General features: G+C 35.6%; 4 protein-coding genes across 4 annotated transcripts; 2 read left to right on the forward strand and 2 right to left on the reverse strand.

The window, feature by feature from the left end:
* Positions 1-383: 383 nt before the first annotated feature.
* LOC142976207 (tsukushi-like) lies at positions 384-3,760 on the forward strand. The gene is made up of 2 exons (XM_076119477.1): positions 384-1,712; positions 3,263-3,760. The coding sequence occupies exons 1-2, from the start codon at positions 520-522 to the stop codon at positions 3,510-3,512; spliced, it is 1,443 nt and encodes a 480-aa protein (XP_075975592.1). The 5' UTR covers positions 384-519; the 3' UTR covers positions 3,513-3,760.
* Positions 3,761-6,338: 2,578 nt separating this feature from the next.
* Vang (Strabismus domain-containing protein Vang) lies at positions 6,339-13,034 on the reverse strand. The gene is made up of 6 exons (XM_076119315.1): positions 12,941-13,034; positions 12,625-12,761; positions 10,951-11,922; positions 9,165-9,346; positions 8,616-8,728; positions 6,339-8,404 (listed from the first exon to the last, which is right to left on the reverse strand). Exons 2-6 carry the CDS (start codon positions 12,708-12,710, stop codon positions 8,096-8,098), a joined length of 1,662 nt encoding a protein of 553 aa, XP_075975430.1. The 5' UTR covers positions 12,711-12,761; positions 12,941-13,034; the 3' UTR covers positions 6,339-8,095.
* Positions 13,035-13,215: 181 nt separating this feature from the next.
* Positions 13,216-17,969, forward strand: LOC142975872 (uncharacterized). Its single transcript, XM_076118987.1, has 4 exons — positions 13,216-13,953; positions 15,243-16,135; positions 16,370-16,505; positions 17,114-17,969. Exons 1-4 carry the CDS (start codon positions 13,479-13,481, stop codon positions 17,398-17,400), a joined length of 1,791 nt encoding a protein of 596 aa, XP_075975102.1. The 5' UTR covers positions 13,216-13,478; the 3' UTR covers positions 17,401-17,969.
* Positions 17,970-18,633: 664 nt separating this feature from the next.
* On the reverse strand, positions 18,634-26,378 carry LOC142975871 (SCY1-like protein 2). The gene is made up of 6 exons (XM_076118986.1): positions 26,167-26,378; positions 22,316-23,151; positions 21,377-22,049; positions 20,777-20,996; positions 20,020-20,208; positions 18,634-19,548 (listed from the first exon to the last, which is right to left on the reverse strand). Exons 1-6 carry the CDS (start codon positions 26,291-26,293, stop codon positions 19,065-19,067), a joined length of 2,529 nt encoding a protein of 842 aa, XP_075975101.1. The 5' UTR covers positions 26,294-26,378; the 3' UTR covers positions 18,634-19,064.
* Between the last annotated feature and the right edge of the window lie 142 nt (positions 26,379-26,520).

Below are 26,520 nucleotides of genomic sequence, written 5' to 3' on the forward strand. Positions count from 1 at the left end.
GCTTTATATTAGAAAGTTCGACATCATAGACAATTTTACCAGAGCGCGCAGTCCCAGGTTCGATATTAAAGTAAGTATATCTAGTAAATTTAATGTTTCTTGTATAGCGGTAGTATCATAGGTTTTAATTTAATTTAGTTTATCGTCAGTACTATAATCATTTAAAGTTTATTTTACCACATAGAACTAAAACATATACCTACCCAACATAGTCTTGCCTATGGGTTATACAGGGAGTTTTTCGTATCTTCAAATATGTAGTTTCCCCCTGATTGATTGATAAATGAAACCTTCAAATCATATTATTTATCAAATTTAAACAATTTACAAGCAAATAAAGAAACAACACTTATCAGTAATGCTATCAAATATCAATTATCACTTCTAATCTACCGCCATAATCTAGCACACGCACACACACACACACAAACCCACACATACACACACACCTGCCACACATACACACACACCTGCCACACACACACACACCTCGTTCATCAAAGCGAATAACCGTAAACAATGAAAATGACCAACAAATACGTATCGATAAGAGCTATCTCACGCGATAACAGTCTTCAACGCGCAGTACCTGACTGTAACACAAGAAAAATGCTCGCTTTTCTAGCAGCGCTATGTTTTATAACATTAGTACATTCTACGGACATTTGTGACAATGGGACTTGTGTCTGCTGGTACCAGGATGTAGGGGACCAAGACTACATCGGTTACAATATACAGTGCACGTACAGTGATTCTGATATTCTAAAAAGTGATTTTGTCTTACCTTCTAAAGTGCACTCAATGGATTTGTCGTCGAACAACATTTCAACGCTGCATTCGTCTGTATTACTCAACTCGTCAATGTTGAACGAATTGATACTTCAAAACAATGTTATCAAAGAAATTACCTACAAATTTCAACTACCAGAGTTAAGACGTTTAGATTTGAGTAACAATTTACTAGAATCTATTGATAAAGAATCTTTTTCTGGTTTGAAAAAGTTGGAATACTTGAATTTGGCGAATAATAGATTCACAGTGTTCACGAAACTAATGTTCCACCATTTGAGCAACTTGAATGAGATTATTTTGAACAATAATAACATCGGCCCGAGTTTGGAGAAAGCCAATTTGTTTGATAGAAGCGGTTATGGATTAACTAATAAAGTTAAAAGTATCAGTATCAGTGGGATTAACTTGGACAAAGTGCCGGATAACTTTTTCGTCGACGCGTACGACTTGAGGACTCTCGTTATATCAAACAATAGAATCACAGACATATTCGAGATTCCTTACACGCTACAGTATTTAGATTTATCAGATAATCCTATAAGTGAAATCGCAAATGAGGATTTTATCGATGTGCCGGCTTTAGAAGTGCTAAAATTGAACAATTTGTGGATAACCGAAGTGCCTGAATATGCTTTCGATAACTTACATAATTTGAAAGAATTGGAACTCGAGAGAAATAAAAATATGACTGTTTTTAGCAGTTTAGTGTTTGGACAAGAGGTTTTAAACGATCCTGTGGATTTCACTTTAGAAAGACTGTCGTTAAAAGCATCGAGTTTGACGAAATTGGACAGAGATTTGTTGGAGCCGTTTGGTCAGTTGATAGAGCTGGATCTACAAGGGAACCCCTGGCAATGTGACTGTCGTATCAGGTGGCTGAAGACGCTGCAGATACCTAACCGATATACTGAACATTTGAGGTAAGTTTTTCATTTAAATTGTAGAATTAAAAATTTAAGAATATTGTACAGGGGAATCCCATCAATGATCATCAGCCTTGTCTAATGTCTTGCCTTAAAAAGATAGGTATACTTACATATAAAGTATGTATGTATGCATATAGTCAGTAATCTAATATCCTATAGTATAGATAAAGGAGATGACTATGGCCTCCTCGGAAATCAAACCCGGAACACATTACGAAATCCGTTGACAAACCCCTGGTTTCTGCGGTACATTTAGCAGTAGTTTATCTATTCAATAGCGCTTTTTTATATTAGTTTTAACGCTATTTAATAGATTAACTACCGCTAAATGTAACTCAGAAACCGGGGGTAAGTGTTGTAAATACTTTAGCCAATCACTGAGGACGTTTTTGTTTACCGTCAGAGAGGTATTCGAACCCGATACTTTAGTCCAGTTGTCACACAAACTACGACTGCGCCACAGAGACAGGTTTCATAATAATTAAAAAGCCGGTTAACTATCAGCTGTAAACAAAGCGAGCTATGCGCATTGTCATCTGTTCGTAATTGGACCGAGGACTTGCACCGACCTTGATGACCGCATTACTTTACACTGTTTGTTGTTACACAGTAAGTCATGGTTGTGCTATCTCGTGGTGTACCTACTTGTGACGTCAGAGGTTTAACGGATTATACTAGACTAGGATGTAGTATGTACCCACGACTAAGCTTTGAAAAATTCCTAAGGTTCAAAAGTTTCCTGTGTTATTTTATCAGGTTAAATTATATAAGTAGTTTTTATTTTTATTTTAAGACTAATAAGTTACCAAAATAAGTATGCCTCATAAGTATAAGGATCTGATGTTTAACTATAAGCTCAAACAGCCTTGAATTTGCTGTCTATTTTCGTCATTAGTGACGCACTTTTTTTTCCAAATCCATTATGTAATTTAGATTATCGTAGTCACATGTATTAATACTTTGATTTTAATTTAGGTTACACATTAATACAAAAAAACTTATGTGCCATCTTTATCCGCAGTTTACCAGGTATATTTTTAGCAATAAACCTCACAGCAGACAAGAGTATGTAAAAGTGAAATCGTAGGTAAATCTAATCCGAGTTTCCTGCACGTTGAGAAAATAGTCACGAAACATGGATGACATTGATACTATTAAAACAAACATAAACGATCTGTGGATTAAGCAACCTTTGGCGCGGTCATTCAATAGGTTGGTGACCGAATAGTCGTGTTTATACTGGGCGTCTCCATAGGTACATCACGGCACATAAAAAGTAGGTCCCGGTTGCTGTCTTTCAAGATAACAGTCGTTAAGCTACGTCAAAAGCCTTCGGGCGGCTTGAACAACTTTGACACTAGGTTGATCAAATGATCACTAACCATACGATAGGAAGGAAGGCGGATAGGCAATTCCTATCTACCTAATATCTCATTTAGACTAGTGGAGTATGGCATTAAGTCTCATACTAAATGTTTGTATAGAATTTTTAAGTGATTTTCGTAGTTAAAGTTACTCAAACCCAATTTCATTCCATTTCACAGATGCGGTTCCCCACCAAACTTATACAACGCTAAAATCTTCGAGTTAAAGAACAAATACCTAACTTGTGTTGAACAGAAGCGTCACATTGGTATAGCAGCGGCCATATTTAGTGTATGTATCATACTAGCGTTGATCGCCGTGTGGTTTTTCGTATGTCTGCCTAAGAAACAGTCCAGAGGGAATTTGTTGAGGGAGTTCTATGCGCCGACAGCGGCTTACAGTGTGTTACCTATGGCTAGTAATAATTAGATTCGTAATTAGTTTATGAAACTGTTTTATGCAGAAGAAAATGTTTTTTTTTTGTAAGTATGAAAGGTATTAGTTCTGTATGAAATGTTCTCTGGCCGTTAGAGAATCAAGTTTTGAATGACAAAATAATTGCGTTAGTTTGAAACAGTGAACAAAGTCATTTTGTATGTAATTATAAATGAGGTGGTGTTATTTTCTGTGATAGTCTTAAATTAAGGCATTTTTATTAAATGTGTAATTTTTGTTAATCTGTTGTTTATTTAAAACCTTCCTTGACTCAACAACTGTATCCAAGTAAAAATTATAATTACGAAATGACCATACCTAGCTGCTGACTGTATTGAAATCAATCAATGACGCCAATTTTACAGTATACTGTCAATTTCATAGCAACGCTTTACGTATACGGACGTGTACGTATACGCATCCAGCTATTAAAAGTCCAAAATTCGTAAGACTGCATTGGAACATTGTTTAGTTTTTCGTACTATAAAGATAATGTATCCAATTTATTATACATGTATCTTTGCGTCTTTATTGTGAATACCAATACACTTGTAACATTTACTTAGAAGTACAACAGGAAAACATATGAATCACTGACTTCATATTAATCAGTTAGAATAGATGTTAGACTATGTCGTCAGTTATTTATCAGTTAACGATGATAACATAATATGACATATCACACGCGAATAGCGTTTCTTACCGATTTTTAATAGCAGTCTGATAATTTAATACTAAATAGTGCCGTTTAAATGTAGCAGTCACGATTTGCAGTTGATAATCTCAGATAAGTGAATAAACCGCTTGCAATAAACGATACGATTAAATGCATAATACAAATAAATTACTACGTTTTCGTCGATCAATCTGACAAAATTATGGACTAAAAACACAATTTAAGTTAGTGTAGTAAATTTGGGTTCCTAATTGGCCTAGATCCATCACCGACACCTACCATCACCATTATTAAGAAGTCTACACATCTTCAAAAGAATCATGTCCACAACTTGGCCTTGAAACAAAGCCACAGAGCTGTGAGGCGGCTTTCATTTTGTAAACAGCTTTAAATGTAGTCATGGATAAAGATAAATCAATCAAAATAAGCCTTTTATAACCGACTGCACCTAGCACGTAATTTTCTAGTAAATTAAAACACAAGTACTTATACAAAATTCACTTTATATTTAAAAAATACAAAAGTGTACAAATAATTGGACAACGATTAAGATTGTGCATTTATTACATCTATAGGCAAAACTTTGTGCATTGTTTGTGATCACATCGAGTCCACGATCAAACCTTGGGTCTTATTTAAAAACCAATGTAAATGCTGACGACCAGTAGCTATTTATTAAGAAGGAAGAAAAACATTTTTGACATCTTTTTTTTCAAAGAATCAAGCTAATCTGTAGATAACATTTTTCAAAATATTAACCAACTAATTTAAATTTACTTTATTTTCATACTCAATGGGTGCCTGCAAATGGCAGTCGCCGTCGAGGGCAGCCCCAAAAAACGCTGGCACAACGACCATGACATCTAGTCTTCGATATCATTTGGATATGTAAAACAGATAATAAGGACAACTTGCAAAAAAATGGGACGATAACAAATAATATAATTTCCTATTATTAAAGGAGAAAGGGCAGTCATACTTTATATACTCTGATCGTCAGCATTCCCTAAAATTCTTTCACCATTCACAAAAATCATCTAAACATTATAAAAAACTTTTAAAAAATGTACCTATTATACTAAATATTTATCAAAACGTTGGCATTAGCTAATAATTTATAAGTCTTAACGCTAAACAGGCACAAGCATTATACAAAAAGGCTGCGATTTGAGCTATCAGTCACAATATAATTTAGCTTGAGACATATTATTGTTACGTTTAGTTTTAACAGTTCTGGATTAGTGAATTTGACAAATTATTTTTATAATCCAATCATATCTCCTGACATCGTCGTAGGTACGTAATGATGGATATGAATAAAGATTTTTTTGTGCGAAACAATCTTTGAGTACCTCATTTTCTTATACACATTTTAAAAAGTTTTTATTGATATTTCATTATCGTGTTATATTTGTCTTTTCAGCATGTTTTACTTAATAATAAGACACCTTTATGGATTACAAATTATGACGTTCTGACGTATTTTTTATAGATCAAAAAATTCCAGTCATCCACAACAATTATTTCTGGAAGAGAGTATTCTGATATTAAAAAATCGGCCCCAATCAATTAACTGTTTTTATAGATGTGTATGTACGTGTATGCCAAACGAATTTCAACCTTATGATATGTTAATTAGCTACAATTTCCAAGCGCTCTTTGGTCAAACGGCGACACATTTATAAATTGTTCTAAGCACAACCCATACACTAGCTGTTCATGTAAAAAGTTCCAAAACTTCAATATAAAGCAGTCTCGCGAAGACATTAATATAATAAGTATTTTAAAATGCTTGTTTTGATAGAACATAATCATAACTTTAACGAAATAGAAAATTGACATCGACAGATTTTTTTCTGAAATGACTTAAGGAAAAAAAATAGGATTTTTCTTTAATAATGTCTATAACTATGTGCATTATATGATACGGAGATAAACAATAGCATACATTAGTTACTCGTTATTCACCTAAGACCATAACTATTGGTGGAATCCAGTCATAAGATAGGGCAAATCTAGATATTTTTTGTTAGATAGCCTAATATAGTTATTTTAAGCGTTTAAGAAGTCTACAAGCTCTCTTCAATAAAGCTTTCTTACTTCCACGGCGCAAATTTCAACAGTTAATTTTTACGTTCGTCAAAATCAAGCATTTTAAAGTACGCCCAATAAAATCTAACCTATATATCTATTCTATTATTTAATACAATAAATATATCCTATGATATGGTATAATTAATTAATATTATTTAATATACAAATACATCAGAGATTCAACACATCGAGACCACTGGCTTAAAGGCGTAAGTACAGTTAGCGTATTTACGTATTGTGAAATAATAAGAATACTCGTTATTGATTGGCGTATTTTGAATCGAATATCAGGTTATTGAGATCATTTTAGTGAGACTTATATTATAAATAATTTATGAACAGAAAACAGTTCGTCTTATTTAAAGATATTTTAAGTTATGAAGTAAATTGAGTATTGTCTCCCTATTGGGCATGGGTTCCTTCCAGATAAACATATTTAATGCAAAATAGATATCTTTATCATAATAAGATTACATTACTCTTATTATGAGTTCAAATATTTATACATCATACTTGATTTTACACGGCATATTGAAAGATACGCTAACCAAAATACGTCACATGCAGATACGCCTTTTTTAATATTCTATCTTATTACTAAATTGTGCTTAATATTCCATAGCTTATATGACACAATGTACAAATTACTAATATAATAATAAAATATAAAACATTAAATGCAGTCTAGTCTTTTTTTAAAATGGCGACATTAAAGTCTCGACACTAAAACTATTTGAGATTCTTGTAATTTTAATATCAATTGCACTTAATTGTGAATCAGTTTAATACTTAAACGAAATATTTATTTCAATGGAATACTACATACTAAATATTGAGTAGCACTCAAAATCTCTATTATTATAAAGTTATTTTTTTGAGTGTCACTCAAATTTTAGTTATATTTCAATATTCGTAAGTCTGTCTTTTATGTACATAAAGTCTGCCTATCTCTTTGATGATAAGGCGTGATATTATGTATAAAATATAAGAAAATAATAACTATTTTTATAATACATGCTTTCCTAAGCGTATCTTTTATAGTACCCATACATTGAGATTACTTTCATGGAACATAACTTATATGAAAAGTAATAAATTTCCATTAATTCCTATTTACATTATTTTCTAAATAAGTATAGCTGCAATATTTTATATAACTTTAGCTGCCAATTTGACTATTATAAACAAGTTTTAAACACCTGTACATTTAAATTAATAAAATACTAATTACTTGAGACAATTTCTATGTGAAATCTTTGCAACTTCACTATAAAAAAGACATAAGTAGTGTCATTTTTATTTGTACTTGTGACTATTTTCCACTGAGACATAGTTTTCTTTACTGGGTGACTGATGGATCCTAGATAGTTCATACTAAAAAAGTTTTTGTAAATCTTTCTATATTGATTGAAATTAAAGCTTTTCTTACATAGAGTATTATGATTCACTTAAAGGTACTTTTATCGTCTAGACGTTAAAAAAGTGCAGTCATCACAATTACTAGTTGACTGAACTTAATTTACGTTATTAATTGTTTCAAAAGATTATGATCTGAAAATCAAAGCATAATAATAATTAATACATTGATTGATTTCAAGATCAGTATCATACGTCTAGACTGCTACAAAACTGACATCCATCGATATTATCTATATCTCAAGTACTTTTTTTCGAAATTCCACATAAAAATCGTCTCAAACCGGACACAAAACCCCAATACCGAAATCATTCAAAACCTAACTTAAAAGTACTCCGTATGTCATACGAGTCTGAAGTCATCCCGACTGCAAAACAAACTCTCCTCCTGTCAAACTGACGTTTCAGAGTTTAACCTCAAAATGAACCTGTTGCTCTTGGGGTCAACGACCTCTTCTGTCAGACTGAACTTTGGCAGCTGTTTTATCGTACATATGAGCGATACGTCACCTTGGCGCAGTTGGAATTCTATGTTGTCTGCTAGCGGTCTTGCGAGGAGCTCGTCTGAGATCAGAGACCATCGCTGTATGGGCCTGGTTTCCTGGTCGGCGGAGAGTACTGGACCTTCAACTAGGAATGGCTCGAGGAAGGCGCGCGGTGATGCGTCTTGCGAGAGGCAGCGAGCTAAGTGGGCGAGGACCTGTGGAGGAAACATTATTTGTAGAATAATTGGTAGGAAAATAATATGATATACTGCAAGTGGATACCTGTAGATAGACTAAGTTCGGTATTATAATATTATAATGTAAATTTTGGCTGGTACAGAATTGAAAATGGCGAAAAAGGTACTATGATGGAAGTAATTGTTAAAACTTTCAGTACTACAAGTAGATTACAATATTTACACTTACTGAGTCAGCAGAATGTCTCGGCTGCTGCCTCGTAGCTCGCAGGTACTTCTGCAACGCACGGGCCAGCGAGGGAAACACGGCTTGCGCTGCTTCACGAGGACCTAAAGCACCTCCTAGAATAACAATAAATTGAAACATTATATAGATGTTTCGTGAATTAATGGTAAAACATATAGTCGATTTTTTCTAAACCACGACAAGGGTGTAATGGGATAATATAATTTGCGTTATTGGAAGGAATGTGTAGGTTGAGAAGATTAAAGTATTATGTTAATACTGTTCATGCAGGTGTAAGTCTCGTCGATCGCGCATAATAAATATTTTTTCTTAACTGGTTTATTTTATTTGTACAAGCGTCGTCGAAATTACGACCGAGCAGGTGAAACTCACTCACGTCTGCTAATATTAGTGAAGTATTAAAACATTTTTGAGCTTATTTGAACAGCACTGTAAAATAAACAAAATTGAAACAACTTTTAGCAACTGAAGCCATAGGAAACAAAGAAGAGTTAGAGAAATATTTCACAAAATCAGTTGTAGTGTGCTCACCGTTAGCAGCGGACACTCGCACCCGGCGCACATGCGCGAAGGCGTCCTCAGCGGCGGACAGGAGGCGGGCGCGACGCTTGCGCACGCGGCGCTCGCGCTCGGCCTCCTCGTAGTAGCGCTCGTTGTGCGCCGAGCCCGAGTCACGCCGCCGACTGCCGCCGCCCATCGACCCCGTCGTCGACCTGCACGTTACATACATTATAATAAATTTCATCCATTAATGTCCCACTGCTGGACAAGGGTCTCCTCCCCAGTTAAGGGCTAGCTTAGCTAGTAGCTAGGAAAAAAAAGATTCTCCTCCCGTAATGAGGGAAGGGATTGGCCTAAGTCCACCACGCTGGCCAAGTGCGGGTTGGGTGCAATAAAATTTAATCCGTTACCCCCTGCCGGGCGAGGGTCTCCTAACAAAATGAGCACAGGGCTCGAGTCTGCCGAGCTGGCCGAATACGACTTGAAGACTTTCCATACCTTCGAGGGCTACTTTATGGACTTGTGAGGTTCCATCGCAATGTTTTCGTTTACCATTGGAACGAAGGATAATGATTTCTAATACGTAATTTTGAAAAGACATTGATATATCGCCTTAGGTTCGAAACCACAACCGGGGAAACCCAATATAACCAAATAATACCCAATATATTACTTTTAAAAACTACGATACATATACAGTTTAACACAGCTCTAGAATCTTAGATATGACTTGATTATAAATGTGGATGAATGTTGAATACTTGACGTGACTTGACTACCAAAATGGAGATTATTACTTTACATGATGTTGTGCATACATTTTAGAAAGATTTTGTAGTTAAATGGATATACCAGTGTTTTGTTTAAAAGTTTGTTTAGTAGAAAATAACCATAAGAACGACATCAACCAATGACTGCAATTTTGCAAGTGCATATGCAACACGATCATCTTTTCGTATGCTTATACCGTACAAGTTAATATTACCATTCGAGACAACAACATGTACCCATATGTACCTATATCGTTTGTTTTAAAAATTATGAATACTATAGCAGAATTTTAATTAAGATTGAATTTGACTACGCCAAATCAAATCAAAAAGTTATTGACTTAACAACTCGAATGTGTTCAAACATGTTCTTTCTTCAAGAGCAAACACCTGGCATTCCCCATAATTATGCTCACAGTAAGAAAACGGTGAAAAGGCCACAACAGCCATGTTTCATAGCATTTCGTATCGTTATAAATGAACGGAATAATAGGAACAATTTTAACAAGCGTCACGCTGGATTATAAGATTGCCGAAGCCGCGTCTTAATTGATTACACCATGACGACTGACGATCACCATAGATCGTGAACTTAACTACACTTCCTCAAATTACGATAGTTTTTTACATTAATCTATTACTAAATTCTGCCCGCGATTTTGTCCGCCTGAGAAGAATTGGCGGGGTCTATATATTAACAATATGCAAAATTTCATTAAAATCTGTCTAGATTATTTTTTTGTGAAAGAATAACTGACAAATATACATACACACATTGATCCATACTTACTAGCTTTCACGTTTATAATATAAGTAGAATTATCGAATACAATAGCAATTAGATTAACCTGTAAGTGAATTGAGAGCTAATGTATTAGATTTTTCGTGAATTGGTCTATAAAGACCTCTCACACAAATCGAAAAACGAATCATAAATCTATTTTCTTTTTGGGATTACTTTCTAATATGATTCCTTTTCTGTTCTTAATTCATACAAGATAACAATACAAAATTTTGGGTAAAATTTTGAATGATTTAAAACTTACCTAGCTTGTCCAGGTGTAGCATTAGTAGATCCATCCACTTCATAAAACTTTATACTAGACTGCGCCTTCCTCTGAGATTTAGAAATAGGAATCTTCTCCAAATAAGGATTGTATATCGGAAACTCTGTATAGTACTTCTGTAACACCCACACAGCTGCCCTTTGTATACTCAATTGTCCGATAGCATAAGACCTGCTTTCACCATCCGGACTCCTTACAATTTTCACATAATACACAGGCTCTAGATGCCTAATCTCCATCAAAATAACAGCTATATAATGTATAAATAATAATGTATCTGCAAAGCTTGATACGTAAGAAACTAATGCGTTGTAATCCATTGCTTCCTCACCAACCGCAAGGGCTTTTGTTGCTTCAGTTATTTGCACAATGTAGAACAACCAATACGAAAATATACAGACCGCTAGGATTACTAGCGTCATAGCTCTAAAGACGAATATTCGAGGCAGTATTGCATTTCTTGGTCTTAGGAACACAGCCCAGACTCCAATAGCTAATAAGACTAATTTAAATGCTAGAGAAAGCAGGATTCCTTTACATTCGGCAGTGCAGGCTAGCAACTGTATCCTCTGACTCGGTTGCAGTGCTATATTATCAGTCAGTCCTGGGAAGAAGCCTATCTTTGGCAACACAACCATGGCTAACGGACTCACAAATGACACGAAAGACAGTCCCAAAGCTATAGTAGTTCCAAAGTATCTTGTGCATACGAAACCGATGCCATTATCGGACTCCATAGGCCAGTTGCCAACATCCTCCATGGACTGTGAGCCTTCCGAAGTGTTGCCAGTTACGGCTGTGGTGTTTTCCCCCCAGTTTTCATCTTGCGGTAAGATCTGGACTTCAATCACTTCCTGACCGTCTCTGCCCATCTCTGGGTTGATATTTACACTGGTTTGAAATGGCGCCATTGTGTTGTCACTGCTCTCTTTCCTTTGAGATTTTGTGCTCCTGAAAGTAAATCAAACACATTAACTAAGTTTTAACTTTTAAAAACAGATTCAGGTAAACATTGCTATCTAAGGACTCCTAATATTAACTGAGTATAAAATTACAAAAAAGCTGTTTAAAGCAATGATTGGCCTTTATACAAAACTGCTTTCATGTTTACTAGGTATAGAAAGTTCATACTTGTGGGACTAAAATTAGACATAGATTGAGGTCTGACTTTGTTTTACCAATGACAGTAAACAGGGAATTCCAATCTGAGTTACTAGATGAAATCAATAAATAAATATCTATGAATATCTCTCACCAGACTATGAACAAATACAGTAGAATCTATATATTCCTATGTTGTTAAGGATGAGTATTTTTGAAGAAATCTCAAGGAATACACAAGAAAGTGTGTTCAGTGAAAGCTGTAAGCCATGGGTTTTTCCTAATTACTGTGAAGTATTCTAGCATCACTAGAATGTCTGGTATTAGCAACAAACAACAAATACTTTTATTACAAACATTTTAACTGCCGCAGGCGAGCTGACGGAAAGATTATCTCGACGAAGGAATCTTAATTACACCCTAGACTTCCGACACGATCAACATTGTTACCGCGTACCATTATAACGTACAATGGCCCCAAAAATGTCGATTAACCCCAACTGAACTATTTTATTGTACACTAATCGAAAAATAACAAGCGTGAAGGCCTACCGAGTGCTCCGATGCGTATGCTGCCGGTGTCTCGAACTCCGCCGTGACCGGCCGCTCAGCTCAGACCTCACCGACTCCGTTTCCATTGTACGGCTTCAGCTCCTCGATTCTACCCATCGGCACCACACCAACAACACCTGAGACACCACACAACAATGAACACAACGAAATTACAAGCAATTAAATGCTTCACGGGTTATGGACACGATGTACAACAAAGTCTCGGCGTCTCACACAGAAAACACAATATTTTATTCATAATTTAGCAGTGTTATATCACTTTTTTCAGTTGTAAGCAAGTTTTAATTCAAAATACCTTTGCATTTTATAGAAAAACGGGAATATTCTTATTAGAGCGTCTTTCCCAAATGTCGATCAAACGGATTCATTTTGTACTAGGCAAATCTAAACAATATTCATGCAACAGTAATCACAAATCGGAAGTCTCTTTTTAGCTTAGGATGATATGTATCTCGCTATCTCACGATCATTAACTTTGGAGAGCGCACTTAAAATAGCAGCATTATATTTATGTAGCACGTTCGGAAACAGTACCTGCTGCTCAGAGTAACGAAATTTTTGTGATAATAAGTACGACAAGGTTTTAATTATTTAAATAAATAATATTGACTATCTTTTAATTTAATGTTACTTCTTGCAGTAGTAAACAGGTTAATATTTTATTGTGATCGTGTTGCATTTTTGTTAATGGATTAATTGGCGCTGATTTCAAAAATATAGAGCAAGTGATTACGCGAAATGATAATGATAAGATAACACACCTAGTCTATATAGATAAGTTAGTGACTAAAGTTATTTTTTACCATGAAGTGATTGTTTGTGAGAATAAAATCATGGAAAACCAGCCAAATGGGAATTCGAGTCAAGCGGAAAGGGGTGAGAGTAGGGTAGAGGACTTACATTTAGACAGAATAGTTGCTTCACAGCCCGAGATAGGGCCTACACCACCAGACGGTGGTTACGGGTGGTTAATAGTTGTATCAGCGGTGATATATCATGTCACGGTACCAGCCCTTTTGTCTATGTACGGAATAATCATATTGAAAGCGATACGGGAAGAGGGGCACGAAGACACGGAACCATTGAAGATCTGGGATGTGGACATAGCATTAGTGCCGGTGATAGCGGTGGTGATAAGACTGCTGCTGGAGTCATGGTGCAGGGCGGTGGTGAAGATCTTCAACATGCCGAGGTTCATGGCTCTGGCAGGGCTGTGCCTCACTGTGGCAGGAGTCCTCCTCTCCAGCCACTCCACAGATGCTGCCAGCAACGATCACATAGTGAACATATTCTCTGGCATATTCATAGGTAAATACTTCTCATTTATTATTTATTCTCTTTGTCTCAAGGTCTCTTCTACGTGTAGATAATAAAAACGTCTTTATATTTTATGGCCCGCTGAGCGAGAATAATATTAGTATTGAAAACTTATTGTTCTCGTGTTCTATGTGTGAAATGTATTGTTTGTTATCGTTGATACATAAGTAGTTCACGGTAAACAATACTTAAGTGTTACAATAATTAGGAGGCCAATAATTATTACATAGGTTGGTACCTAACTAAGGTACTCGTTTGAATTTCGCTTGTTATTATAATTTGTAGTTTACCTATCGTTTCCGCGTCTAAAAATGACTAATTGACCGATTACGTACATTTAAATAGCCGTAACTAGTCTTAAGTAGGTATGTAGTCACGGTTAGAAATGATTATATCTAATTTGTCACTTTCAATTATCTCGTATAAACGAAGACAACAAGGTGGGTATCTAGTTTTCGCATTGTATTGGAATTCGACAGGGAACTTTACAAATCATAGTTGAGAAATACCATACAGGAATCGAACCTGTTACACTGTGTATATTGAACAGAATATTCCAGGATAGACTATCACTTTAAAATCCGAAAAACCATGTCTGAAATAAGAATGAGAAATTCCCAACAAGACATTTTATTTATCTTCACATTACGGTACCTCAGTTTTATCGCGTTTTAATTGTTGGAATAATTAGTATGCATCACAGTTCGCCATTAAGATACTATTGTAATTTGTTTAAACGCGGATCACGTATTGCTAATGAGAATTTAATACAAAATAGTATTGTCTGCATAGTTATTGCTCTAAGTTTTGCCTCCAAACGAAGAACAATGGATTTGTTTTGATATTCCAATATGAGTACAATATGTTGACACAGGTGGCGATGTGATTTTTGTCGTTTCATGTCGCATCATCGCATGCCTGAAATGAATGAAATATACAAAGGTTACTGCTTTCGGTAAAAAGTAACATCAAATATAACCCCATGTAATAAGATAACAGACTTTCTATTCACAAATAGGAAATAGCTGTTGGGGACCTCACAAAGACGTTACCCATGCTGTCACCTGCACTCATATTATTAATTCATTTTCATTTTTCCACTTCCATTAAGCAGCTCGCGGTTCAACGAATTCAAAATATATGGCGTAAGCTATGCAAGAGATAGATCGTTTCGATTATACTTTGAATTCTTCTGGATGCCATCTTTCGCGAAACGGGTTTCTTAAACACACATGTTCAATTATAACTAATCCTAAACCAAACGTATTCGTCCTTTCTAGGTGCTGGCTGCGCTCTAACCGGACAGCAAACCGAAGTGATAATAACTCACTACTTCAGAGAAAAGTTGACCATGGCTCAGAGAATAGTCAGAATGGCTCCTTCAGTCGGCAACTGCCTCGTACCCATCCTCGTGGGTTTCTTATGCAAACAACACACAGGAGACGTCGTGGTCATGGTCTACGGAGCCATTGTTATGCAGAACTGCGTATTCTTAGCGTCGTATTCCAGACCTATTTACATCGAAAGGGTCATAAGACATACGTACAATATGCTTCGAGACGCAGTCGAAGATGAGGACGAAGTAATCTTCTCAAATCAAAGTAGACCTGGACAGGCAAACGCACCGCAAACAGTAGAAAGTATAGCTTCTGGACCTTCCCAGAGTAATGCTCAAGAAGAAGATGCAACTGACGTAGTAGTATTTAACTCTAGAAAGAACGCCAAAGAGATTTTAGACCCTTCTGTACAGTATAGGGAGAATAGGACAGCTTCGAACCAGCCAAGATTTTCTTCTGACTTTAGTTCCATGTTTGAGGGTCCTCCTAACCGTTTTTCATCAGATTTTGGCACACTAGACGTAACCAATTATACGAGAGTAGGCTATCAAGAGCTTGAGAACATTGACAGACAGAATCCCCAACCTTTATACAGAGAGACAACAATGAACGCGCCACAAGGAAGCGTAGTTTTTGCAGCAGAAGTGTCTCCAGGCACTGCTAGAAGAACAGCATCTATGAAGAAGAATTTCATAACTATTACGAATATGTTGTTAGATATCAATTTCTATTTGTACGCGTTGTTACACCTTTGTACTACGTTCTCCATTTTGATCCTCGGAGTGGTGTTCCCACCTTTGATCTGGGAGCAGAATCCTTCAATGAACATTTGGTCGGTAAGTAACTATACCTACATCCATTTTTTATTTTTTTTAAATGCCTGCGAAGCCTGACTTTCTCTTTAAATTCATGTATTAAAACGATAGCTCACTCCTTTCGATATAATGCCCTATATGAATTTTCTGGCAAGATACAAGTAACAGTAGACTTGCTTGATACTTGATATATCTTCAAGACTTGAAAGACTTCTCGGAAAGTCCGTATAAATAAACTTTTCGCGTATTTTTCAGGTGTCAACATTAATAGCAGTGGCGCACGGATCAGCACTATGTTTCATCATGCTTTGTGTGGTACTGCCCAAATCCATCAATGAAAAGGCCAGGCTCTGTGCAGCTTTCTGCGTGTGCGGTGCTATAGGCTTTTATGGTAAGTAGCTTGAACTCATGACTTAATAATGGCTGAAGTATCAATTTGAAACTCAAAAATTCTTGCCTTAAAAAGATGTCGGTTTATTTCAACATGTTAAAATAAAGCTATGGTAGATATAATAACTTTATTTGGATTTATTTGAGGTTTGATTCTACAATTCATGTTAACAATAAATCGAAACACTTGCTTCTGACGAATACAGTATTTACTTAGAACTTCAAACTAAATGTGTTTTCACAAAGGAATAAGGAGTGACTCACTGATATTGTTGCACAATCTCTAGATAACGTTCGATCGATTTCCTTTCTTTTCCAATTATCTTTTTATCCAGTTTTCTTGTACAGATATTAATCTTAACCAAGGCGCTCATAGCTTAAACTTCACTCACCGGTCGCAAGGTAGAGCAACCTTAGTACGGACATTCCATAGATGGGTGACCGCATAGTAGCCTTAGAGCATCCACGAAAAAAGTCGGCTCCGGTAATTGTCAATGAACATAACAGTTTTATCCATGTCAAAGGCCGTCGCTAGCTTGAACAGCTTCAACACAAGGTTGACGATTCACCGTACAATGACCAGAAACTTAACCACGGTTCTCTTTTCAGGTATAACCTTATCATCAAACAAGAGCCTTCTAGTAGTCTGGTGCATGCTGGCCAGCTTCTCCACGGCTGCCTCCAGCATCCTTCAACAGCCATTATACAATAGTACGTTAAACGAATTCGATACAACGGCAACACTGACCGCGTCGAACGCAAAAGTTGCCATATTCATCATGGTATGGTCGTTACTTCACAATTATGAGTATAAGACCTGTTTCTTAACGGCCAGTTTGCTGCAAATCGTGACTGCTTGCATGTTTTTTGCACTGTCCTTTAGAAGACGAAGGTAACTGGGTTACTTTGTCGTAGTTGCTGGCAAGTCGAATAAGTATGTGTTGGAAGTCTCGACCTTTTTAGATTTGTGCTGAGTTGAAAGTTGAAAACATTGGTCAGCGCGTAGTTGCGTGTTTAGTTACTCAGCACTGAAAAATTAATAAAAAATAGAGATTTTATAGTCTCACAACTCAGTAGAGAGCCTTGTGAAGCACGAATAATCTAAATTATATTTATTATTTCTGTGTTAAATAAAGTAGCTGTATGAAACTGCTGCATAAGCCTGTGAAATTCTGAATTTTGTATATAAATATGACCACCGAAGGTTTGTCGCGTACCTTGCATACAGGGCTCTGTACTAAGTGGTTGGAATATATATCTCTAGGAATGGTAACTGCATATTAATAGGTAAATTAGTTAAATTAATATATTTGTTTTATAAATATAGAAAGAAACAGTAAATATTATTATACAATGTAAGAATAAGAAATAAATAATTTGTTTTATTGTAATTTTTGTATCTAGCCACACTAAGCCAAAGGTTGTCAAAGTATTGCCATAGTAAAATAATAAACTTTGTATTTTTTACTTGTTTATTTTAAGAGATCACGTCTGTCGCAGTCGGTAAGATAAAATATATACTATTACTAAGATATACCTGTAAAATAAAGAAGTTTATTCCCATACAAGAAAATTATTCTTAAGAATTGCATATGTCCTGCTATACAATGTCGTATTTTGAACCGTATTGAGTATGAAATAAGGTATTAAATCGGTAGATAGATAAATGAGATATGTATTAGCAAATAAATGCGTAGTAAATACAGTACATTGTGAGTGTAGAAGTGACTTCTTGAAAACCTTTACCAACATAATAACGATACCATTACCGGGTGTTTATGAGCCCGGATTCAACGTAAAGTAGCTAATGAATAAGTAGCAGATAACCTATCCGATGGATTAATAGACAACAAACGAGTGACCATCGCAAAATTACACGTAGTAAGCTAACCAAAACTTATTCAGAGGTATAACCGCGGCATAATCATGTGTCCCATACTGCACAAAAATTGTGGCAATAAACCGAATTTACTTATAATTTTAGACGTAAAGAAATCACTTCTACATTTAGAGAACTCGATATGTTCAAATTAAACATAATTTATTTTAAGACTATACTATTTTTATTGTAATTTATAAATAAATAAGATTTTTTTTATTAAATACGAAAAAATGACATTACAATTACGTGTACCCTCATTTTTTACACCTAAATAATAGCAATTAGAATTTTATACATTAATAGGAATGTATTTTTCACAAGACTTGGTTTAAAAAATAAAAATTCATTTGACATTTTTTAATACTTTTACGTTCCCGCGTTTTTCAATTTTTTTTTATTAGTAAAGCGTTACATCTTGCCTTCATTCAGCCAGCTTTGCAATAAGGTTCAATGTAACCTTTTTCGAATAATACAATCAATGGCATTAATAGCAGCAAAAACCCTAATTTGCCTTTCGCAGTCCGGTAAAACTTGATAATTTTGCCATTTTTTTCAAACATCAACATTTCGAAATAAATAATATCGTGTTTTAAGTACATTTTTAGATAGCTGCATAATTATCACCATTGATTGCAAACTGAAACAAAATGTCCGAACCACTTAAATCTGGCTTAAAATTTAACTCAACAAATCCATCATTTCGTTATCCGTTAATTTTTTTACATTATTATTAGTTGCTGAAGTATTATTGGCCGTTGGTAATAGAGATTCAAAAGCGGACCAGTCCTGCTTCATATTTGTCTGATTCGTTTGGTTGTTTGCCCATTTATTGTTGAAATTGGCTCCTGAGGGTGATGTCCAAGCAGTTGAAGGTAAGGCTAACTGGTTATCGAAACCTTGGAACTGGTTTTGGTAAGTGTAGTTAGAGTTTGGTATTCCTGAAGTGCTGAAATGGTTGTTTGTGATAGGTAGTACGCTAGGAGTGGAAGGTAGGTGTGAGGATGCGGTATGTGGGATTGGTTTGGATAGCTGGTTGAGGTTTGACTGCAGCAGTGAGTTGGTGAGGTCCACAGGTTTGTGTAAAGGCCTGGGTGGTGCCGGTATGGCGGTCGGTTTGGGTTGATGCACGAACTTTCTTACTGATTCTTGCTGTTGTGCTATCCTGAAAAAATAAATTGTTAGTTAACTCTTTACATTAACTGCTTAGTATACAACGGCAAATTCTGTACCTAATGTAACTTAAGTTATAAGTCATCTTATATCAAACTAAGTATGGAAATCTAAAAATTCAACCTTAAAGACCACTAATAGCTTCCAAAGAAATTTTCTTAATAATAAACTTTCAATCAATCAATATACAAAATATTCAGCTTTCCCCAAGAGCAGAAACAAATAAGATTCCACACAATACAACACATTTTAAACCTTAAATCGATACTCATAAAGTACAAAATATCTGAGCAATAAACACCAGTATTCCAACTCAAATCTTACTAAACTGATAAACATACTTATATACTTCTAAATAAAAAAATTGTATCTGGTGGGATTCGAACCCGCCACACACTACGGTTATTGCGGAGAGACGTGCAGTCGAAAGATTGTAAAGTGTGAAGTTGTAATATCAATATACCTTTGTTTATCTTCAATAGTGAGCGGTCTGTTCTCAGTCTGTGTCGGCACACTTTCAGGTTTGTCCTTAGGCTGGTTGAAGGAGAAGGGGTCTATGCCTAGACCGGTGAACATCTTGTCAAGTTCCGTCTGGGGCGGTGGCGCTGATACCAGGGAGTCGCCCGGAGGTGAGAGGGAGTGCTCCATTACTCTGGAAATGAGAAAGAAACGATTATAGATTTGGCATTACAAATTAATTCATAAGACAGACAGACAAAATTATTCCATCATCACTTTTCGTGGATCATATGTAACTGTTCTGTTTGGGAATCAAACTCATAAAATGCATATGTTTGCTTCGCTTAGTTTTTATCAATTACCAAATGCATTGAATACTTTTTAAATATCATATTATAATATTTACAATATTTTTCCAATAAGAAGCAAATGGGTACCTTCTTTTTTCTTTGGAAACGGCAAAAGACAAAATTTCGACAAAGAATAATTAACAACAGCTATATCTATAAAAGCACTCTTTCTTTCATAGAAAGAGGTAGGCAAAGACTAACAAGCACAATAAAGCACCAGAAAATTTAATTCGGACTAAATCAATTCAGAACTAGCTGACCCGCGCAGCTTCGCTTATGAATCACCTTTTCCGTGTCTTAAAACCAATTTTACAAAAACAATAAGTTGAGTCGGTTGACACGTTTTGCATTTAATTTGCGCTAAACCAAAAAAAATGGATGTTTATATACAAGATAACAGAAAATACTTACTTAGATTCATTCTGTATAGAATTCAACTGTTCCAGCTTAGCTCTATGCTCAGTTTCCACCTTAGATATCATTTGTTTGACCAGCGTGATGAGCGCATTAAACTGGTTCAACGTGAGCCCGTTCTCCACGCACAAGGGAATGAGGAACGGTAACACCTTAGTCGCCATCACCTCCTTAGTGATACCGAGCTTTGAGTGACTTAGTGCTAGCTTGTAGATACCTGAAAAAAATTATTTACATTTTAAAATGATATATTAGAAGAGAGCAGTTATAGCCGAATGGTTTAAGTTGGCACCTAGCATGCAAGTGGTTGCAGGTTCGAACCCGAGGCAAAACACTGACTTTTCGAAGTTATGTGTGTATTAGAAATAATTATCACTTGTTTCAACAGTGAAGGAAAACATCGTGATACAACCAAGCATACCTGAGAGTTCTTTAGAACAGTTCTTGAAGGTATGCAAAGTCCCCAAACCGAACTGATATTATCTTCCAAATTTCAGTCAGTGGAGTCATAGGCAAAAGAAATTTTGTGTTCAGTCAGTCCTATATTTACCTGCCTGAAATAAATAACTTACGAGAAATAACTTAAATAACACTTACCTAAAATGCCCATCAATACAGCAGGTTCCCTCGACGGTATTTGCGGCAAAAACGGTATAATCTCATCCAACACCAACCATTTGTCCAAATGCTCCAATAGTTTGCCCAAACATAGCAAACAATTCACTCTCACCGAGATATAGTTAGTACCCATACATAATTTCTTTATACGAGGCAACAACGCATTCTTCATAGCCGGGTAGTCTATTAACGAAGCAAAAGTAGGCAATACAGACAAGCACAGTTCCTGAATTTGTTGAGCATCTGACTCCAATGCTCTGTACAACATCGGTAGTATGTCAGACTTAACCTCTTCTCCCGGAGTCAGTTTTAATAAAAGCTCCATTTTCTGCATGAATATTAGAAGTATCTGTATCGGGTCTTGTATCAACATCACCGGTTTTAGCACTGGCAGGATGTATTTCACATATTCTTCTTTTGTAGAATTTTCTGCAATGAGTAGTACATTTGGCAGTACGAATGGAACCATTGGCGGGTTGATAAACTCTTTGGTAAGACATGGAAGGATCCTGTATATGCAGATCCTGTGAGGCATCTTCTGTATAATCTGTGGTAAGCCTTTGTAAAACTGTGATTTTTGTAGGTTGTCCCATTGGAATAAAGAGTCTAGGTAGTTGAGAGTTTTGACGCCGATATCTTCGAAGTATGGTATCTGTTGAAGAAGACAATCGATAATTTAATAGTCGTCATGATTTTATTATCTTTCGCAATAAAAAAATTGTTATAGCACTATTTTAGCGGACGAATACCAGCGCGGCGCTATACGAATATAATAGATTTTCAGTTCCAGAAAGACATAAGTGCTCAGTATTGCGAAGTAGATAATCTACTTGGTTTTATTCAATTTACGCGGCTTATTTGTAACGCTATTTTAAACAAGATAAAGAAACTTTTACAGTAACATACAAAGCAACTTACCTTCAAAAACTGATGAGGATCCGGCCTCAACTCTGGCGTAGCATTCAGCATCAGTTTCACATACTCTCTCAATCCATCGGCCACACACGACAGCCTCGACGCAGGAAGATTCCTCAACTCGTTCACAAACCGCTTGAACTTCGAGTAATCCGACCCAACGTTACCCAGTGACTGGTGTCCAGTACTATGTAAAGCATATATCACCATACCTAACGAATACAAGTCACTAGCAGGTGAATGTGTAGCCGAGAGCACATACTCTGGTGCAAGGTAATCAAGAACTGGCTGAGTTAACGGATGCATAGCTGGACAGTATTCATTAAACGGCCAAAATGGAGACGACCCAGACGTAGCCTGGTTAGACACGCAGAAATCGAAGCCAAATATCTTCCAAGCTCCTTGCTGGTTCACTACAATCGACTCCGGACAAATATTATGATGTAGGAGTTTCACATCATTGTGTAGGAACGTCAATCCTTCAGCGATTTGCATCAATCCATATTTAATTTCTAGTTCATAGAGTTTGTAGTTGACTAAGTGGTGTGGGATGGGATGTGGCATGTTTTCTGTGTTGCCTAAGATGTTTGCAAGGCTTGCGAAGACGGGCTCTGTGGCAAAGGCAAGGCTTTCTCTGCTTTCCTCGAGGCTGTGTTGTACAGTGAGTATTTGTGGGTGTCGCAGTTTCGTGAGCTGAGAGATCCCTCGCCGTAGTGTCTCCAGCATTATGTCTCTGTCGCCTTTGGTCCATCGGTCCAGGTGTTTTTTCTCGAACACGAATATTGAAGCCTCCTGTTTTGTTGATTTCTTGTAGCCTTTGTAGATTTTCCATAGTAATCCTGTAGATAGAAAAAGATTTGATGTATCTATCAAAGTGGGAGGTAAATTACTTAGTTTATCTAATTTACACTTAATTGATAAGGCAACTTTACTTGTAGTAATTATGTCTTTTTGACAGAATCTCTAATCCATAATGAAATGCCAGCAGGACCTAATCCAGTAGCAAAAAATCTATGGCTGTTATGAGATAAGATTCTTCTCTATAAATAAGTCTGTACAGACTTTACAACGGCAGACATTATTATTATGATGAGAACCAAAACAAGTATGTGAATCACACAAATATTTAGTTCTTATGAGAATCATCAAACATATATCACACACAGTTCAATGAAAAACACATCACTAAAGAACATTTTAAGAGCTGATATAGACTTTTGCATTAATAGATAAATAAATTACTGCAGGGTCATTTATATAATCACTACATATCACTACATAGTATAAAACAAAGTCGCCCATTTTGTCTGTAGTCCCTTCGTATGCATAAAACTTTAAAACTACGCAACGGATTTTGATGCGGTTTTCACTAATAGAAAGAGTATTTTCTCCGACAGGTTTTTATATATAATTGAAATACATTGAAACTATATTAGCTGAGTTATAGCGATTTATGTCCAAGAAGTCAGAAAAAAAATCTAATTGAAGATTGCATTTGTGCGTGCGCCGCTTATACCGTTGGATACAAGCAAGAACAATGTATAGCAAAAACATTGGTCTTTATTAGTTTTACAAAAAAGTCCGCGATGACATATATCCAGCTTTTTTATTTAAGTCACAAAAACTACTTTTCTGTATTAAAAAAACATTTAATTCGTTGGGTGATGTTTAACTGGTGATATAACCAATAATACATATATCCTTATCAAAATAAGTAAGTTCATCATCACGAGCATTTAATTTAGATTATTTTTGCAGTTTACAGTGTGTTATTTAGACATATAGTTTAGGAGATATCACGATATTGCGGCACGGTACGGGCCGGCCGCGGCGGCGGGGGCAGCGTCCCTATAACGGCCAAATATGTGAAACTGTATTATAAATAAGAACTCTGAACCATGTTTGTTGCAATAAATAATTTTGAATTTGAATTTTGATAATATTACTAGGTACAAACATTGTGTTTTATCACTTTCAAAAAAAAGCAAAACAACAAAAAACCCGCTAAATAAATTGATTAAAAAACATTTCTAAAAAACCCCGTATTTCAACCCTTCCATGGGATTTCACAACCCTTATTAATCAGCAAGGGTTTGTTATTACAAAATCAAAACGTTGAATGGCTTTGTTTATATAAAATTATTATAAAACCGTGTTGACTTTAAGTACATAAATCCTCCATACTCCATACTAATATTATAAATGCAAAAGTAACTCTGTCTGTCTGTCTGCTACTCAATCACGCCTTAACTACCGAACCAATTTGCATGAAATTTGGTATGGAGATATTTTGATACCCGAGAAAGGACATAGGCTATATATCATCACGCTACGACCAAAAGGAGCAGAGTACCAGTAATTAATGTTACAAAAACGGGGAAAAATTTCACCCATTCTCCCTTATAGGACGCAAGCGAAGTTGCGCGGGTCAGCTAGTATCAATATAAAGTAAGGAAATGCCAATAACATGCCTTAACAAACACACAGCCGTGGTTAAAATGATAACAATAATATCTGTATTGAGATAACAATCAGTGCCAGATAAACTGTGACAGCTTCTGACACAGTTATTTAACTGCAATTTATTTTACTTTCAAAGTAACTAAAGGCAGCAATACCCATAATATTGAAGTAAAGTGTAAGTACCCATAATGCTGTAGGATTTTTAAAGACATTAGAACACCAATATGTTAGAAACACCAATGATTTCCAAAGAAATACTAATCTAAAACCCCACGAAAACATTCATACATACATAATATCACTCCTGTTATAGCTAAAAGTTTGATGAAATACTGGGTGTATATCATATATTGCTGACCATTTTACTGTTAGAAATGTTAGTCCCGTATAATATTAACATGCTGCCCCCGATGCATATGTGCGTTTCGTTGGGGGCAGCGAACGTGTTAAGTAAGTCTATTTCCATTTGCCAGGCACTATACTAAACTTCGGTCTACTATTGAGAAATAGTCTAAAGTTTGATAGCCTAACACTTTGTGATAAGCAGCCAGAGACACTAGAGACCGCACCACAGAGGCAGGGATTAGAAATGCTTATAATACTTTTGAAAATAATTAGTAATTGTTCTTTCAAGTATTGTTAGGGCCAAATGATTGGTTGCAAAGTTATTTTCTACAAGGAATAATGTCTTTGACAGCCAATATAATTATATTATAGCAAATCAATCAAGATCATTCCTAGAATTTACTTATTTGATAATAGGAAAAAAACCCTTAGTTAACATTACTAGTAATCAAGTTATATTATCTCAGAATGTCCCGATGAGTCATTGTACATTACAGGAAAATATAATGATAATCCTAGATAATGCTTTGTCGCAGATTTAGAATAGAAGTGAGTGATTAAATAATAAATGAAGTAGAACTTGAATTCATTAAATTGGTTTCTTAATTTAACATATTAGTACTAAAAATTCATTTGTTACCATATTAGAAAGTTTTGTACATAAAGGTTTGAATGCTGAATCTGTTTTGGTCTAGTGATCCTGATTTAAAAAGCGTAATATGTATTTTAAATCTACATGAATTTTGTCGTAATACTGATAATATATATACAAATTAATTTACTGAGAAACATTTTTTTGGGTTTATAGAAAGAATCCTAACTTCATTTGCACATACTCTAGACTGAAATATGTGAAATATGAAATGTTACCTTATGACTTATCGTCAACACAAAAAGTAAGCCCAAAAAAATAAGTCGTGAAGAAGTATCATAGCCTATATGATTACGCACTGCGGTCTGGGGGCGCTATATTGAAACTTATATGGAATACAATACTTATTTATCGTGTTCCAATACTCATTATACATATAGCCATGGTTTTTTACCTGGTCCAGCACTTGCAACAAACTGAGTAGCTTCAAACTCCCTCGTCACTGGATTCCCAGGAAGAACACCAGATAACTGCGAAACTGTATTACTGACCGACGAATAGAACTTGTTAAACACATCCATGTTCGATTATCACTTTTAACTTTTTATTGTATTGCAAAAATAAAAATCATTACGGAGCCAGACAAAAATGTACGGACATGAATTGTCAATTTGACAGTTTTGAGTCTGTTCAGAAATCACAGTGTTGTTCGTTTTTTGCAACTTCAATCAAAATTCGGAAGTTATTCTGCTTACTGAAATTAAAAACTGTACTATAAAAGGAATCTCATTTTTACTAAGGAATGTAC

This window comes from Anticarsia gemmatalis, chromosome 10, assembly GCF_050436995.1.
Source record: "Anticarsia gemmatalis isolate Benzon Research Colony breed Stoneville strain chromosome 10, ilAntGemm2 primary, whole genome shotgun sequence".
NCBI classification, from domain to species: Eukaryota; Metazoa; Arthropoda; class Insecta; order Lepidoptera; family Erebidae; genus Anticarsia; species Anticarsia gemmatalis.